Source organism: Ziziphus jujuba, chromosome 12 (genome assembly GCF_031755915.1).
Source record: "Ziziphus jujuba cultivar Dongzao chromosome 12, ASM3175591v1".
Taxonomy (NCBI): Eukaryota; Viridiplantae; Streptophyta; class Magnoliopsida; order Rosales; family Rhamnaceae; genus Ziziphus; species Ziziphus jujuba.
The window spans coordinates 17,533,561-17,552,618 of NC_083390.1; the positions used below are offsets into that span (position 1 = coordinate 17,533,561).

General features: G+C 30.4%; 1 protein-coding gene and 1 pseudogene across 1 annotated transcript; one reads left to right on the plus strand and one right to left on the minus strand.

Annotated features, from left to right (window-relative positions):
* The first annotated feature begins 4,186 nt into the window (after positions 1–4,186).
* On the plus strand, positions 4,187–6,547 carry LOC107429762 (non-functional NADPH-dependent codeinone reductase 2-like; annotated as a pseudogene).
* A 3,644-nt stretch (positions 6,548–10,191) lies between these two features.
* On the minus strand, positions 10,192–10,792 carry LOC107429757 (caffeic acid 3-O-methyltransferase 1). Its single transcript, XM_048462010.2, has one exon. The coding sequence runs from the start codon at positions 10,745–10,747 to the stop codon at positions 10,202–10,204; it is 546 nt and encodes a 181-aa protein (XP_048317967.2). The 5' UTR covers positions 10,748–10,792; the 3' UTR covers positions 10,192–10,201.
* Positions 10,793–19,058: the final 8,266 nt, after the last annotated feature.

A 19,058-nucleotide genomic window follows, 5' to 3' on the forward strand; every position in this document is an offset into this window, starting at 1 on the left:
AAAAAATAAAATTTACTTAAAAAATTAAAAAATGCACCGAACCCACTGCTACAATGATGATGAAGGGTCGAGTTAGGCCATTTGTTTTTTTATTTTTGATGTTAATTTTTTTGTTTTCTCTTACCATCGTAATTTACTTTGATGCTTGTGAATTTTTATACTAATTTTGGATAAAATACTTCTAAAAAAATTTAAACAAAATTTACAATATCCTTTAAAAAATACAAACAAAATTTACAAAAAATTTAAAAATTTTAGAAAATGCACCAAATCCGATGCTACAGAAATGATATAGCATCGGATTAGGTCCTTTTTATATTTGATATTATTTTTTTTGTTTTCTTTCACCATTGTAATTTATTTTAATGCTTGTAAATTTTTATACTGATTTTAGACAAAATAATTACAAAACAATTTAAACAAAACTCATAAAAATTTCAAAAGTTTAAAAAATCACCAAATCCGATGCATACGAGGGAAAACAAGAAAAATAACATTAAAAATTTAAAAATGGTCTAAGCCGACGCCAATGCATGGGGTTTGGTGCATTTTTTAAATTTTTGAAATTTTCGTAAGTTTTGTTTAAATTTTTTTGTAATTATTTTGTTCAAAATAATAGATATTTAAATAAAAATTATAAAATTATTAAAAAAAAAAAGCAAACGAAATTTAGAAAGAAAAAAAAATGGTCACAAGCCGACGCTACAGTAATGCTTCAGCGCCGGCTTTTCCCTTGTAAATTAAAAAAAATAAATATTGTGAACGTTTGGACTTTGGAGAGATGCCCCAACACGGTCTTAGAGATTGTCAGCCTTCGAGTGACAGGAAACAGAGAGAGTAATTATAAACATGACCTGTGAATAATAATATTATTATTGTTATATAATAAATAGTACTTAGCATCGTTATGGGCTTGGCTCAGAGGTTTGCCCAACCTTTTTAAAATAGACAGAAAATGTCATTTTTTGCGTTACTGTGTAACCATTATTTTTTTCGCTAAAATTGACAGTGTAACCATTATATGCCACGTGTCCAACTCCCTCTTAGCTAATTCTCAGCTTTGGTCAGAATAATTACTGTCCCTTAATTACTTTCTTATCTTTTCAAATCATATCTTTTTTTTTCCTTTTTTTTTTTTACCTCAAAAGAATTAAAAACAAAAAAACAAAAAAATTAAAAAAAAACTACAAACCAACGCTCTTTGACCTTTAATTTTTTTTATTATCTTTTAATTTTATAATTTTTAATTGATTCTTAAATTTTTGTTATATATAAATTTTATAATTTTAAATGATATTTATAAAAATTTAAAAAACTAAAAAAAATTAAAAAAATGTACATATTAAAAAAAAATACATAAATAGACGCTTTTAACTTCGGCTTTGAACTATAAAGCTTCCATATTTTACTCGTGATGGAGCACTAGTGCCTCATATTAATTAACACATGCATCTTATTATTATTCCATGTCAACAATGCTTTCTGTTTTCTCCGTTTCACGCCTTTTGTTCCTCATTTTTCTGCTCTCTCTCTCTCTCTCTCTCTCTCTCTCTCTCTCTCTCTCTCTTTCTCACATCGTTTTCCTCATTCCTTCTCATGGGTTTTATTCTCTGTGCTTATATTTTTTTTATTGAATTTTTTTTGTTCTTTTTCACAAATTGAATCTTTTTAAAAAATAAATTCAAATTTTGTAAATGAATCGATATGACAAAATCAACAGAAGTGATAAAATTAAATCCTTAAACACAACAATCCAAATCTCAAAATTGTTATTAATCAAAATTCAAATATTTTGTAGTAGTAAAATTACATATAGTGTTTCAAACATAAACTTACCCATATTCCAAAATTTCATCTGTTTTCTCTAATTTCAAAACCTCATTTTGCATAAGTTTAAGGGAAAACAATAAAAAAAATAAAAATTAATAAAAAAGAAGAAGAGAGGGATAGTGCGGCGACAATGAAGACCAAAGCCATACAATAACAAGAAAGCTACTTCCTCATACTTTCCCTAACCTACCTTTCCGACCTCAATGCTTATTGCTTTGCCATTTCTTTTTTTAATTTTTTTTTGTATAACAGCTCTGCATATTCATAATCCTCCACTGCCTCCTTTCATAGTCAAGGCCCTCTTCACTTTTCCCCTATCATTTCTCTCTTCACCTTCAAATATTTCATGCAAAACAGAAGTGAATCGATGAAGAAGTTTGAAAGACCTGTCTGAATACAAATGGGAATCCAAATAGATTTTTAAAATAATAATAATCAACTTTCATAAAATAATAATAATCCAAATAGATTTCCAGACAGGTCTTTTAAACTCTTTCATCGGTTCACTTCGATTTCGCATTAAAATTCTCTCACGTGAGAAAAATTGCCAAAATTTCCTTCCCGCTCGACACCACAACTCCCGCTCGGCAATAATTGAAGCATTTTTGAAAGCAAGAATAAAAAAAAAAAAAAAAAAGCCATTGGTTCACATTTAAAAAAAAAAAAAACACAAAGGCGCACAAATAAAAAATTTAAAAAAACAATGGCTCGTAAATACTAACCTTTAACCCAAGTCCTAAATGGATTTGGGATTGTCAAGGAGAAGGCTTAGGTAGTGGAAACAAAGAATATCTGGGGTTGGAACGGTGGTGCAAGCAGGAGACGATGGATTTGATTTGGGAACTTCCAAATGGTGAGAGATGGTAGATTTGATTTGGGAATTTGAATCGATGAGAGATGGTGGATTTAATTGGGAATTTTGAAACAGTGAAAGATGATGAATTTTATTGGAAATTCTAAAATTTTGAAACGGTGAGAGATGGATTTGGAAACTTTGAAATGGAGGTCTGTGGAATAGTGGTGCGAGCGAGAATAGAAAGAATATTTTAAAGCTGGATGGTTGCAATTTTCTCACGTGTGACAACAAAGTATCTGAGCCGTTTAATAATTAAGTTGAAATCCAATGGCTTGGACGTTTTCCTATGTTTTTGGACCGCACCATTTTAGTCAGGACCATCCTGACCATAGAATCTTTCATGCATATATATATGATAACATTTGTTTTTTATATGTGGTAACTGTTTTTTTTTTTTTTTTTTTTTTTTGGGAGCCAATATGGCAACTGGTCTTTGTAGGATAGCTTTGCAAAGGACAACAACAAATATTCAAAAATTATTAAGTTTTTAATTTCTCATGGTTAACTTTTGTAACAAATTATTATACAGATTTGACTAATATTGTTATTATTTGTGAAAAATGGTAATAATGAAATTTAATATATTATAAATAATGCAATTATTTAAATAGATGGTGAATAATAATAAAAATTAATTTTCTCTATTTTTGTTGTTGAAATAACTATAAAAAATTCGTTCAAGTATTCTTATTTTTTAATTCTTTTATAATATTTTATTTTTATAATAAAAGGGATCAATCACAAACTATTTCCATTCTCTGAAGTCTTTTTTCTAATATTTTACCGAAGTTCTAAAATAGTTTCTCTTGTAAAAATATTGCATTTAAAAATAGTATTTGTTGTTAGTTTTTTGTAATACTAAATATTTTAAATAGAGTATTTGGTTAAATTTTATTATGTTTTGCATATATATATATATATATATATATAAATAATACAAGTTTATTATACAGTTCTATACCATGATACTACGACACAAGCCAATACAACTCAGAGTAATGAAATACAGCTAGTACAATGCAGGCTAATATAATATAGCATATCAAACATACATATATGGTGTTAATATAATAATGATGCAATAAGGATCTTATAATAAGAATATTCTATTTGATAAGACACATTTCATTTGAATAATATCATCTTATTTAAATATATTTTAATTATTTTTTGATGAATTCTAATTAGGAAAGTAAATACCCTCAAATTAGCATAAGATTTACTAATAATTGTTATAATTGTAAAAGATTAATTGGACTTTTTTAAATTTAATTCATAATTCAAAAAAAAAAAAAATCTGAGCAAGAATAAATAAATAATTTACAACATTTCCCAACAGGAAAGTTCTTTAATCAATATAAAATTGTGGTCAAAAGATATTGAGACTGAAAAACAACATAAAATATATGGACAAGAATTAATGCACGCCGCAACTTTTTATTGGTTCTGTGTGCTGAAACGATATGTTATGGATATAAAACAACCTATAGCTATTTCCATATCTATATCTATTATCATTTTATATTTTCCATAGACACCTGATGTGGTGATATATATTTTGCAACGAATCATATTTTTATATATGCCACAAATTTGCTTACTGTAGGTAAAAAATGCTGAAATCGAATGCAACTCAATTGGAAGTGGCAGGAATTCCAACGGCAACATTGGGCTTAACTGGAAAAACCATTCCAATTTTGGGGTTTGGAACAGCTGAATATCCTTTTGGAGTAAACTTGGAAGCTGCATGTGAAACAATCCGTTCTTCATGCAATCAAACTCGGTTACCGTCACCTTGACACCGCTGCCATCTACAAATCTGAGCAGCCTCTCGGCGAAGCCATTGCTCAAGCTTTGAAACTCGGACTCGTCCAATCGCGTGAACAACTGTTCATCACATCAAAGCTTTTTCCAATTGATGCACACCATGATCTTGTTCTTCCTGCAATTCGTAAAACTCTCATGTACATACTAACCCTTGAAATTTTAAAGTTGTTAGTGAGGAACTTCTTCTATGAGACATAAAATATTATATATGTATGTGTGTGTGTGTGTGTGTATGTGTGTGAGAGAGAGAGAGAGAGAGAGATAAATAATGTATTTGAGTTGTGTAATTGAGTACTTTTGCAGGAACCTGGGATTGGAATATCTTGATCTGTATCTGATCCATTTTCCTGCAAGTTTAAAGCGGGGGGCAAATGGGGTAACATTTAGCAAAGAAGATATTATGGCTATGGACATGGAGTCTGTTTGGAAGGCCATGGAAGAGTGTCAGAAGCTTGGTCTTACCAAGTCTATAGGAGTAAGCAATTTCACATGTAAGAAGCTTGAGGAATTGCTTGCCACTGCCTCAATCCCTCCTGCAGCCAACCAAGTAAGTTTTATTTGCTTCATTAATTTATAATTTCTCCAAAAAAAAAAAAAAAAAAGTAAGTAAGAAATCTTTCTAACTAATTAGAAATAATTTAATACTAATTTTCATTATTTAAAACATTATTTTTATGATAATGGGTACGGTGAATTTTTACACTTTATAATAAACACACAATTCTGAGATTTATTATTATAATTATTATTGTTTTATTTATTTTAGTATTATTTTTAGGTGGAAATTAATCCACATTGGCAACAGAGAAAGCTAAGGGAGTACTGTGCAGAAAAGGGGATACATATTACTGCTTACTCTCCTTTGGGAGGTAGAGGAACTCCCTGGGGAAGTAATCGAGTTTTGGAATGTAAAACATTGCAAGAGATTGCTGAAGCTAAGGGAAAGACAGTTGCTCAGGTAATTTAAATTAATTACAGTTTCACAAGTTTAATTATCAGTAATCACTAAATAGGTGGTTGTAATAAATCAGCTAACACTTAATTAATGGTTACACACACACATTTTTTTGTTTTTTATCATTGGGTAAAACACATACACATCAATACAATATATTTCAACAGTAATTACATAACAAGAAAATTTATATATTTATATAATGGTAAATAATTTTCTTGAATAAATTTATAAGTTACATGAAGATTTATACAAGTTTTACTTAAAAGAAGAGTACTAATCATAAGCTTCTATATCCTTCACATTCTCACACACGGTTGCAATTGCCCTCTGTTTTAAACCGTTATATAAAGATGATCTTTAAGTAGCTTTCTTACTGATATCCATAAAGCCAATGAATTTGTGTCACAGCATCATCATTATCCTTTCTCCCTGCTAGTTTGCAAAAAATTATTAAAAAGAAAAAAGTGATTGAAATATGTTTTGGTACTGATTGGAGAGAACCACAATTTTTTTGCTATATTTAAAATTGTAAATTTTGTTTGTACTGTTAGGCTCTAAATGGAGTAAACAAATCAAAAATTGCTAAGGTCACCGGAATAAAAGTGAGACTCATTTGGTTTGTCCTTATTTGTCCTTCTCATTGGATTTTATGATTTTTTTATTGCATTTTTAGATTATATATATATATATATATATATGTGTATATTTTCATAAGAGCTGGCTAACTTTTCCATATATATATATATATATATGTATCATGTGTGAAAGGTTTGCTTAAGATGGGTTTATGAGCAAGGAGTGAGCCTTGTGGTGAAGAGTTTCAGAGAAGAAAGAATTGCAGAAAACCTTGACATATTAGATTGGAAACTTACTGAAGAGGAATTGCAGAAGATAAGTCAGATTCCACAAAAGAGAGGGTCTTTAGCTGAGAATTTCATCTATGATAATGGTCCTTACAAGTCTGTCATGGAGATTTGGGACGGCGCGTCTAATTATTTATTGTCATTTGGTTTGTAATGTAAAACATTCAATAAATTAAATTAGTTCCAAATTATGATCAGTTTCTCAAGATTTACTACGTATGCACTTGAAGAATTTCTAGTATGAGTGTATAATGCAATGCATTTGGCAAAGTCCACTATTCTCTAGGAAAATAAGTCAGATTCCACATGAGAGACGGCTTTTGGCTGACCTGAGAAATACATTTCAGAAAATGGTCCTTACAAGTCTACCATCTCCATTTGGGACAACGAGAGTCCAATTACTTGTTTTGTTAGCTCCTGTTTAATTAATTAGTAATACAATTTTTTTAATGAAATTGGTTTGTAATCAAATTTTGAAAAAATTAGTAATCAATCACAATGAAATTTACATATCAAATAGGAATTTAAATTGTTACTATTAAAAAAATCAATTTTAAAATTTTAGTATTAAAAACAATAAAATTAAATATACGAATTAAAATTTATCACATAAATGGTAATCATCACTAATGATAATGATAAATAACAAGAATTTTAATTTTATTTTTTTTACATTCAAAATTGCTCCTATGTATTGGGAATAAAAAAAAGATATTGATAGTTTCATATGTAAAGTTTGGAGTGAAATGTACCTAATAGAACTTTTATTATATTTTAAAACTAAGGGTTAGTGTAACAACCCGTACCAAAATACTCTGTTGTAGAGGTTTGATCAGGTTTGACCAAGTGGACTATATATGGGTCCTAAGTTGACTTTATTTATGATCAATATTTTGGTTTGACTGAGGTACCATTGTGTAGAGCTCATCGATATGAGTTCATAGACTGATGGCATGCCAAATTCTGAATTACGGATAAAAAGTTATGATTCTGAAAAGTTTTAAGTATTAGTTTTATATCAGTGTCCAAAGTAGTCTCAAGTTTTTATCTATTAGTGATCCAAAGCTCTATATAAGCCTTAGAAAGCGTGTCAAACAGGAAACAAATTCTCAAATATCCATTTTGTCTCCAAAAACATAGAAAATTCTCTCCAAATCCACGAGTTTGAACCGGGTCGTTTCGAACCCATTTAACATCCAACCAGGTCATCGCCGTTTTGCCCAACTTCGGCCACCAACCTGATATACTCGCCACACCTAAGTCAAGCCCACACACAGTGAGCTCGGCCATAAAATTTCACGGTGGAATGACGGCTAACAAGCCCAAATGGGGCTAGCGAAGTCGACGGTGGTCGGCAAGGTGGGTCACCAAATTTTCGTATTTTTTGGCCATTCTAGGCCAATCCATATACTCCTCTGTCCATTTTCGAACCCTCTGAATTCATTTCAGTGCTCTTTTTACCCCGATTCTTCACCATTTGAGAGATACGTTAACAGGAAGTTTGGCTGAGATTTCCATCAAGTTTTTTGGCCACCAGAGACACTTTTGGACCAAGATGAGAACACCTTTGTGTTGCTTATCTCTTAAACTTTCTATAGATATAAAGTTTGTGAATTTTGGACTTCGTTTGATAATTTTTCTATTTTTGAATCAATTAATTAAATACCGGATAAATTGGGAACATGTTTGAACAAAATTGATCAAATTGGATAAAATTGAAGTTGGATTAGTGAAATTAGATATTAATAGGACCCATTGAAAGGTTCAATTTGGAAAGATTTGCTTTCAGGTGAAAAGCCTCAATTTTGGATACCGGATCCTAAAGTTACACAGTATAATTGGACCGATTGGTGTCCAATTAATGTAATTTTGTAGTTATAAAAATCATTTTAAGATATTTTGTAACATCCCACATCGGTTGGAAAGGGGAACGAAGCATGCCATATACCTTTCTCTTGCGAGGTCTTTTCCTGTGACCCACCGTTGTAATGGGGTCGGGAAGAGTAAAACCGTGCGGGTCCGGCCCAAAGCGGACAATATCGCATGCGGGTGGTCTGGGCTGTTACAGTGGTATCAGAGCCGGACCCGGATCGGTGTGCCAGCGAGGACACTGGGCCCTAAGGAGGGTGGATTCTAACATCCTAAGGATGGTGGATTGTAACATCCCACATCGGTTGGAAAGGGGAACGAAGCATGCCATATAAGTGGGTGTGGATACCTTTCCCTTGCGAGACCTTTTTCTGTGACCCACCGTTGTAATGGGGTCGGGAAGAGCAAAACCGTGTGGGTCCAGCCCAAAGCGGACAATATCGCATACGGATGGTCTGGGCTGTTACACATTTGGTACATAAAAATGTCTTTGGTTTAGTTATTAGAGCATAAGAAATATTTTATTATATTATAGATACTTGAGTTGAGCCTAAAAGCGATCCTATAGGAAAGCAGGAGTGAGCATTTGCAGTACTGTAAGTAGTAATATCATTTTAAAATGTTTTGGGTATATAATATAATATATATGCGGTTTGAATATTTTACGTATATACCATTTGATTGAAATGTTTGTTTTATGCATATATAAATATCTATTTTTATATATATATGTTATCATTTTATGTGACTTTTGACAATATTTTAAATGATTTACAATTCTAATGAGTTTATAAATGGATTTTTGCTATTTAAATATCTTGGTATTTGAATTGAGGCTATAAATCATTTTGGAAAATAATTTCTTTGAGAAAGCAGATTGAAAATTATATGATTTTAAGCATGTTCAAATATTTTATAATTTTATATACTTAAAATTGTTTTATGGTGATATATTGTTTTATATATGTATATATATTGATGTATTATTGTTAATGTATGTTGTTCATTGTCCACGTTTTAAGTGGGATTATATTAGATATTCTCTAAGAATTATTCAGTGAGACTTCATTAGATGGGACCATTCAGAAGATCCTTAGAGGATTTCCGAAACGGATCTGTCAATTAGATTCATCCTCTCTCTATATAAGTTAATTTCTACCAAATTAGTTTAATTTATAAAATTTAAGCAATTATTACAGAGCTAGCTAGCGTTATTTATCCCATCATATCTAATAAAACCGAGACAAAGTGATAATTATTAAATGGTTTTACAATTATTATTTTTCTTTCTAGTGGAAGACAAAACTGCAAGAATATTAGTTTGTTTGCCAGGAGTTTTTAAAAAAAAAAAAATTATTCTCTAGAATAGTTATATTATGATAAAAATGTTTGTCCATTGTTTTTAGGAAATAATGTTTTAAAATAAGAAAAAACAATAATTATAAAACAATATATTTATTTGTTTTTTCTTATTTTGAAAATAATTTTAACGCATTAAAAGTTATCCAAATCGTCAATTTGGTATCCAACTAAAGCTTTAAATCATTGAAATGGGATCGAGACCTGTGATTGCTTGAATAAATCGATCCAATGTTCAGGGGGAGTTGCCTGAGCATATCCGAGATCATAACCACTTGAACAGACCTGAAACATAGGAAGCTCAAATGGATTGCATATCTGAGCTATTCATAAAAATGGCATTCATAAGAAAATACAGTAAAACTTCTTCATACTTATAAAATTGGAACTAATTTAATTTTATAACTATAAAAAAAGATTAAAATTTAATAGATGTATAGTTTAAGATTCTATTGTTTAATACAATATATGCAATTCTCTATCAATTAAGTGTTATATTTTTTTTATTACGAAAGAATATTCAAATAGTATAATTTGTTATTTAAATATTTTGATTTCAACAAAAAAATATTCATATTCGTCAGTATCGTAACAACTTTAAAAATTCATTTTGAAACAACTATATGTAACTATTTTATGTTATCTTAAATTCTTAATATACCATAATTTTTTTGCAATGCATATATATATATATAACAGTAAGAAGTAGTAGAAAACAGACAGAGACCAGCTAGTTAAGGTGACATTGTCCTGTAAGAGTGCCATATAAGGGCCCAAAGAAACACCGTCTTTGTCAGCGACAAAGAATTTGGAGACAGGAGCAAGACCGTAAAGCCTATGGAAATTAGATCCATTCGCATTAAGAGGGTCATGATGAGCAACCAAAGAGCAGGTGAGAACAGAGTGGGAGGCAAGAAGGCTGAGAAGGCGGTCGAGCATGGCGGGTGCATCAGGGTTGGTGGTGGGCATGTGGGCTGCAATCACTGAAGGAGAGAGCTTTGCCTCATGACCTGCTTTGGCTATGATATCGAATATGCCAAGCTCGATGGCACATTGCAAGGACATTGACAATACAGAGGACATAGCCAGTTGCATTGCATAGGAGAAACTCAAACTTTCTCCTCCTCCTTCTTCTTCCCTCCTTTCCTCTGCACCATGGAATTCTCTGTACTGGGGACATGCCATTTGAACTCACTTTGAGGGACTTCCTTCTTTCACTCTCTGTGCTAAAACTTTATTATTATATATAAAGAACTCAAACTTTAATTTAATTTATTTTATTTATTTCTTATATTGAGTGGTCAACACATGCTTAAACGATATCTTTTTATCACCACCAATTGTGGAACATAGATAATTTTCTATTTTTGGTTATATTGAGTGGTCAACACGTGCTTAAACGACGCCCGACCTTTTGTCGACTCTTTCAAATATAGATAATTGAATAAAAGTTTGTTTGAGGAAGAAAGAAGTTTCATGAATTTATAGATTTAAATTATAGAAGATATAGGAATTTTGATAATTTGTAATGTTAAAAAAAAAAAAAAATCCTTTGCAAAGAATCAAATCAATTCAATAATAATAATAATAACAATAATAATAGTAAGAATAAAAAAAGGATTGATATATTTATTAGCTGAGCTTATTTGCTCACGTGCTTTCGAGGTTGATATCATTTCATAAAATATATTTAAGTGATTGCTCTACTAGGGTAGGTTAAGGTGTTTCATAGGTAAATGTTACACTATTTACCCAAAAAAAAAAGGTGAAAGTAACGCTAAAATGGAATGTTCATTCCTGTTTCCATAACTAATTTTGCTCCTTCCACTTCCTCTCACATTTTTTTATAATAATTTTATGATTTTACACCTATTTAATTGCAAGTAGACAAATAATTAAAATGTACGGAGTAAGATAATGGAATAATTTCCTCAATTTACCCAAAAAAAAAATTATATGAGAAAAAAAATTGATTAGTTTATTCTTAGTTTCCTCTAATTGCTTCGGATGATATGTTGTACATGTCTCTTTTCCTTTTTTTTTTTTTTTCCTTGGTTTTCTTATCGATCACCTCTCATAAATTTCAAATTTGAATTGTAAATTAAAAATTTTCAAATATAAGATAAAATTGTCAAATAAAATTGGCTACATTGATAAATGCATAGACTTATAACAAAAAGATTATGAAATTAAAATATTGAAACGAGGGAGAAAATTATTGTAAATGATTAATATATATATATATATAAGATGGAATTTTCAAATCCTATAACTATAATACATTTTAATAATATTTTTGATATAAGTACTAAATTATTTACAAATTTTTATATTAAACAATATGGCAAAACCCAATTAAATATATTACTGCTAGTTGGATTAGAATATTTAAGGATATTGGCATTGTTATACTCTCAACTATATGGGTATTTGCATTTTTTATTCTAAATTATTTTTTTGGTATTCTATATCCCAAACTTATCAAATAATGCTTCATCATTGGTCCTCTTTGCAAGTTCTACTAAAATTTTAAATTGAATGTACATATGCTATGTGTGAGAGTCACATGTACCTGGCATTTAGGATGCAATTACCAAGCTAAAGTTCATCCTAGATCATTAGTAAAGTCCATGGTCACTTACTTTGATTTATATTTTACATTATAAAAAATAATGTCATTATAATTTTTCACGTATTTTAATGTTTATTTCTGTCAGGATGAAAATGGCTAAATAAGCTCTTTAAAGAGGGGTGACTAATTGGCAAGGTGTTGGACTAGAGCACTAGCATAGGTTAGAATTTTTAATGGGTGCTTGTAACCTCTCTGTTGTTCTTCCCACTGAGACCCAATAAAATGAGTGCATTTCATGCAATTTCATTGTTACCTTGTTTGCTTGTCTTTTCACTATCGATTATTGTTATTTGCTTTATTGTTTACTTGGTGCTTGCATAATATTACTATTGTATGGGTTGTTGGCTTGCAAGGGACTCTAATTGTAACAGCCCAGACCACTCGCATGACATATTGTTCGCTTTAGGCCCAGCCTTACGGTTTTATCAAAACGCATCTCAAGGGAAAGGTATCCACACCCTTTTATAAGGTATGCTTCATTTTCCTTTCCAACGGATGTGGGATTTCACAATCACCCTCCTTGGGGCCCAGCATCCTTGCTGGCACACCGATCCGGGTACTGGCTCTGATACCAACTGTAACAGTCCAGACCACCTGCATGAGATATTGTTCGCTTTGAGCCCAACCCACATGATTTTGTCAAAATGAGTCTCAAGGGAAAGGTATCCACACCCTCTTATAAGGCATGCTTCGTTTTCCTTTCCAACCAATATGGAAATTCACACTAATGGTTGGCTTACTACCTATGAAGGACTAATAAGTACCGCACGGTCCATTTTTGCATATTCAAAAGGGTGGGAACCCTAACAGTTGGTATCATAACACGGTTGCGAGAATCACATGGATGCCAAAGATGATAAATGAAATGCGATTTGATGCCATTGATCGGTAATTCGGGGAGCTCATTGAGAGTGAGGTCTTTGAAAGGTGGAGATGATTGACGATTTGGCGAGTCGAGTAAGAGTACTTGAAAGGAAACAAAACCCATGCGAGGTTGGTAACGCTTCAAGCTTAACTGCTATTGAGCAAGAAGGATCCTTAGAATAGGCAATAGCAAGTTTGTTAGCTACTATGAATGATTTGACAGAGGACTTTCAAGCTATCATAGAGGTATTCAAGATCGAGTTGAGATAGATGATTACCAAGCTCACTCTCACCATACAGACAATGGAGAACTAGCCTACCATCCCAATGGGAGTAGAGTATGGGCGACTCATAATGCTAGAACCCTAGGCATATAAAGGTGCGCCTAATGTACAAGAGCTCAAAAACTTTCTATTTGATATGGGGCAATACTTTTGAGTAGTAAGGCTAGATTCAGAGGAAATGAAGGTGATAATGGCCATAATGTATCTAACAAACGATATGAAATTGTGGTGGTGGCCCGAGTATGAGGACATTAAAAAACAATATATGTGTCACCGACATATGTGACTTATAAAAGAAACTCAAGGACCAATTCCTTTCTGAAAATGTGGACTACATAGCCTGTCGACATCTAAGAGAGTTAAGACAAATTAATAATATGAAAGATTATATGAAAGCTTTCTTGGTGCTCATGCTAGATATCTGTGACATGTCAAAAAAGTATAAATTTTTTTTTATTTCCTGGAAGGTTTGAAACCATGGACCAAGATGAAACTTCAACAACAAAGGATGTAGGATCTCATCTTAATGCTAAAGGTAGTAGAATGCTTAATAGATTACAAATTAGAAAGCCCCAGCAACTGGAAACCCTAACCTTACTCATTGAATACCAACTATGGTAGGTTTTTCAAGCCTACCAGTCTCATAAAACCGAGGGGAAGCGATAGGAGGAAACCTTCAAATACGAGAGACCCTTCGTCTCAGACATTCAATGCATTTGAGACCAATCCTAAACCCGTGGCATGCATTTTATATAATATCCTCAAAGAGTTGCCAAGTGTCTTCGTAGCACTACCCTTAATGATTTGCAGGCTTTTATTCACTCACACAAGCCAACAGAAGTGTGAGAGGAGATAGTAGAGGAAAGAGAGGACATTAAAATTTTTGAATGTCAATAAGAAGCAAGTCATTCAAACCAAGAAGACAGATAAGAAAGGTCTTATGTTCGTAGACACGATGACTAATAGGAAGGTTGCGAAAAGTGCGATGGTAGACACTGGTGCCACCCATAACTTTTGCTCAGAAAATGAAATAAAAAGATTAAGCTTAAGCCTGGATAGAGATACAAGTCAAATGAAGACTGTTAACTTTAGAGTTTTACATGAGGTGGGTTTGGCAAAACAAGTTCCTTTCAAGTTAGGATCTTGAAGAAGACCATGTGGATTTGATTGTGGCTTCGATGGATGATTTCAATGTCATGTTAGACATGGATTTTATAAGTGGAGAAGAAAGCAATCCTCATTCTTCCTACTAATAGCCTATTGATGATGGGTGAACAAACTAGAGAGGTTTGAATGCAGAGAAAGCAATTAAATGATCCCAAATTCTTATTGGTACTCCAATTTAAGAAAAGGTTGAAACGCAAAAAACCTTCTTATATAGCACTAGTAAATTGTATTATTGTTATTAATATTACTATTATTATTATTGTTTTATTACCCTTTTGTTTACATTTATGCATTTAGTATATTCGTAAAGTGGTATAAAAATATAGCACTGTACCAAGTGGATAGTATGGGTGAACATGAATATTTAAAGGTATTTATGTTTTATTAAATTATTCCTCATGTATATATCCCTGTGCTATTGTTATAAAAGTTCTAAAAATTTGTGGAGTTTCTTGTGGTAAGGTGAGAAGAATAAAGTGATATTGTATAGAAATGTGTTTTTGTATAAGGAATTTTCAGGGCATGCTTAATCCTTAAGAAAGATGTTGTCGGATTTTTCGTAGGATGGACTAATAAAATTTCTCCTGAGATCATGGCTTATCTAGGATTCCTTACAAGAAATCCTAGATAGGTCCTGACAGTAGAGGGGAAAACTATCATATGACCCTCAGTGTCTCTGAGGCATTAGAAAACTAGATCCTCTAAATTATCCTTTATATCACATAAAAATAGCAGGGGGTTTAGTCATATATATTATAATTATAACTGTATTCGTAACTAAATATATATATATATATATATATGTATTTGTAATCTTAGTATTGCTTTGCCCATAATATCACCAATCCATATCTTACATATATCCTATAACAAATATCATTGTTTTTTTTTTTTTTATATCCATATTCGAAAACTCAGTGTAACTATTTAACATATCATATGCAGATCAACGTTTAAAATATCTGATATTTTCATGATATTTCTATTTTTTGAAGGGATCGAAATAAAATTTAAGTTCGACGTGGAAATGGATATAATTTCTATATTATCCATTGAAATTTTTGAAATTTCGGCAAAATTTCCATGGAAATTTTCATAAAATATCTATATTAAATTCTTAATGATTTGGTTAAAAAAACCTATAATTTCTATGGAAATTTCCAAAATTTTCACTGAAATTTCGAAAATATTGGATATTTTCGAAATTTCTAAAAAAATTCAAAAATATTATTGATATTCAATAAAACTTTTTTATCAAATTAACTTCATTAATAATTTTTTTTACCGTTTGATTGCTTTTTAGACATTTAGTGATATAAGCAAAATAGAATAAATCGAATTGAATAACATTAATAAGTTCTACTTATTTATTGAATATCGACAAAGCAAAAATATAAAGAATATGGATTATATTTTTGAACTTTGGAAATCTTAATATTTGAAACTATAATGGAAGATGATGATGAAGAGGGCAATCAAATATACCAATGGATTAGAGATGTTTATTTAGATGATCATGAAGGAAATCCTTATCCAAAAATTGCTCAATAAGCTGAAAAAGAAGGAATAAATATTCAAAAAGTGATTGCTAAAGAAGTAAATTCTAGTAGTGGTGATTCATTTCAAAGGCTTATGAGAGAGCCAACTAGAACTATTAGTACTTCAGCTCCATCAAGTGGTACACATTCACAATTTGAGACTCTTAGTAGTCACTTTAGTTTCAGTGGTGATGAAGATAAATTCAATAAATTATCTGAATTAGAAGTTAGAAGAGGCAGTAGCCAAAGGGAATCACCAAGTCAAGAAGTTGGATTAAGCCCAATTACTGGTGAACAATATTACACACATGTAACACAAGATGAAGATCATGGAAGTAGAGATGTAGGTCAAGGATTCGGTGTTGTTGGAAAAGACTATATACGTAAAGAAAAATCTATAATGGAGATGTCACAACAAGAAGAAGATTCAATTTTTATGAACTTTGGATCTATGAGGATTGTAAGTCATTTTCATAATCTTTATTCAATGGATATGTATGGAATGTCATCAAGTAACAACTCATGGGCATCATCTCAAACTCAACCATCAGAGAGTAGTAGTTATGCACATAGTCAACCAATAATACAATATGGTTGGCATATTAACAATTATATGCAAAATTATCAGGGAGATACATCTTTTCATAACTACTTTTCACATTTCACATCTCAAAATCAAAATGAGGAAGAAACCGATGATTTTCAACCATCAAGAAGTTCTACGTGGTGTTAAGATGACATTTATGAACTACAATGTAATTATAATAATCGTTTATATATTTTAGTTAATAAATAATTTTACCATATATGTATTTTTTGATATATTTTTATTAATAATAATTCATTTACGGTCATTAATGCTTATTATAAATCAATTCACTAAGAAGAATATAACATCTCTTCAATATTTTAGAAAGTTTTATAATCAATTTGATAATCAATGGATTAAATAAACAAATTCTAAAATTTCAATAAAAATTTTCACTTTTTAAAATAAATTTCCATCATTTTTTATAATTTTTATCGATATTCGATATTTTTTGATATTTCCATAAAAAATTTCATATTTTAAACTCTCGATATTTCTATCAATATCGATTTTTTGAACCTTGATGCAGATCATATATAAATAAGCTAAATAAAATAACCAAATCACAAGTATTTTGTTGATGCCAAAAATATTACCATGTAAAATTATATAGTAATAATCAATCTAACTACAAAACTTTTCAAATGATAGGATTCATAACTTCACCATGAGCATATTAAAATTTGGACACAGTTAAAAACATGCCAAAAATCATATGAAATGATCATTTTTATATATATTCACATATATAATTGTATAACCAAATTTTATATAAAATTTTCTAAAACATTAAAAACCATGAACTATCAATTTAACAATGTCCCAAAAATATTTAGGAAAATAAATTCACTCATAAAGATACAATTCAATCGTGATCTGCTGTCAGATTACATCCAGTCTTTGTCCTAGTGCCTAAAATTATAATAAAAACACTTCTTAGACTTTTAAAAGTTAAACAAAAGATATTGGTGTATATTAAATATATAACTTTTACAACACTTCAATTAAAAAATTGATCACTAAAAGGTCTAATTATATTGCGAGTCTTTAATCCCTGGTATCTAAAATTAGGGAATTTTTCACACTAAGACTAATTTTATGAGATTAAACCTACTATTGCATCCTATTAACATCTAACTAAACAATGCTAACTTCAATTTGATCCTAGGTTATCCAGTTACTGTTCAAATCAAACATAATTTTTCTTAACCCATTTACCAAAAAATATGTATTTTTCATTTACTTGATAATTTTCGAAATTAATATTTCAACAAATTATTATACACCATAGCAATTTAAATATACCAGAAATAACCAAAGAAAACTTCTTATTGTCCAATTTTGCTAAACCCAAATATCCATATACCAAAAATTGGGTTTTTCAAAAATACTTAACCAAAATTATCCAATCTATATATCAAAACAAGCTTTAAGAGATGTAGATAAGAATCTACCTTCATATAGAATTAATGGCAATAAAAGTTGCTCGAAAATCATAGAAAAAGTATTGTTTAAACTTTATTTTATTATTAGAAAAATAGAGACAGTTTTGCACTTGGAGGATGCCAAAAAGTAACTCAAGAAGTCGAAAAATGTGGAAAGGGCATTTTTCCATCCCCAAAATACCAGAACTATGGAGATCGAAAATAGAATCCATAAAATTTTTGACAAGATTCAGATGAGATTCCTGCATGGAAGATGTTCCTCATCATGTAAGCTTTCCAAAGCCACAAATGGCAAAGCAAATCAAGGTTGGTAGAGTAAATTATAACAATTTAAAGTTGTAGGTTTAGAGAAAGAAAGCTTTAGAGAGAGACGATAATGGTCCATGCTATTTTGGGGTAGAGAGGAAGAAAATAATGCAGTTTAATCTAATTTCCATGCCCCATGTTTATAAAAAAAAAATGCCACTAATTTGTTTGGACCATAATTTTCAAGTCATAGCTTCAATTTTGGCATGTCACATATTCGTAAACTCATATTAACAAGCTATACGCAATGGTATAAGAGTTAAAATCAAATTTGATTTTTTTTTAAATCAAAATATTTTTCAAAATAGATTATTACAGTTTCACATATACCTCTTCATGGATTCACATATATCTTTTTTATAAATTCAAATATACCTTTTAATTTGAATATGTACCTCTTAAATTAAAAAGATACCTATTTATGAAAAAGAATCTTTTAAATGAAAGAAGTATCTTTTCAAATGTAATAGCTTTCCAATTAAAAAGTTCCCATTTACACAAAAAGATACTTTTTACACAACAAAAATCTAATATATATGTATATACATTAAATTTCCTAAACTTACAACACCATAAACAGCTGTCTAAAATAATATTATGGGGAATTTGGCCCAATACCCCTCTTTTAGAGGGGTTAATGAAATATACCGCTTTCATTTCAAATGTTTTTG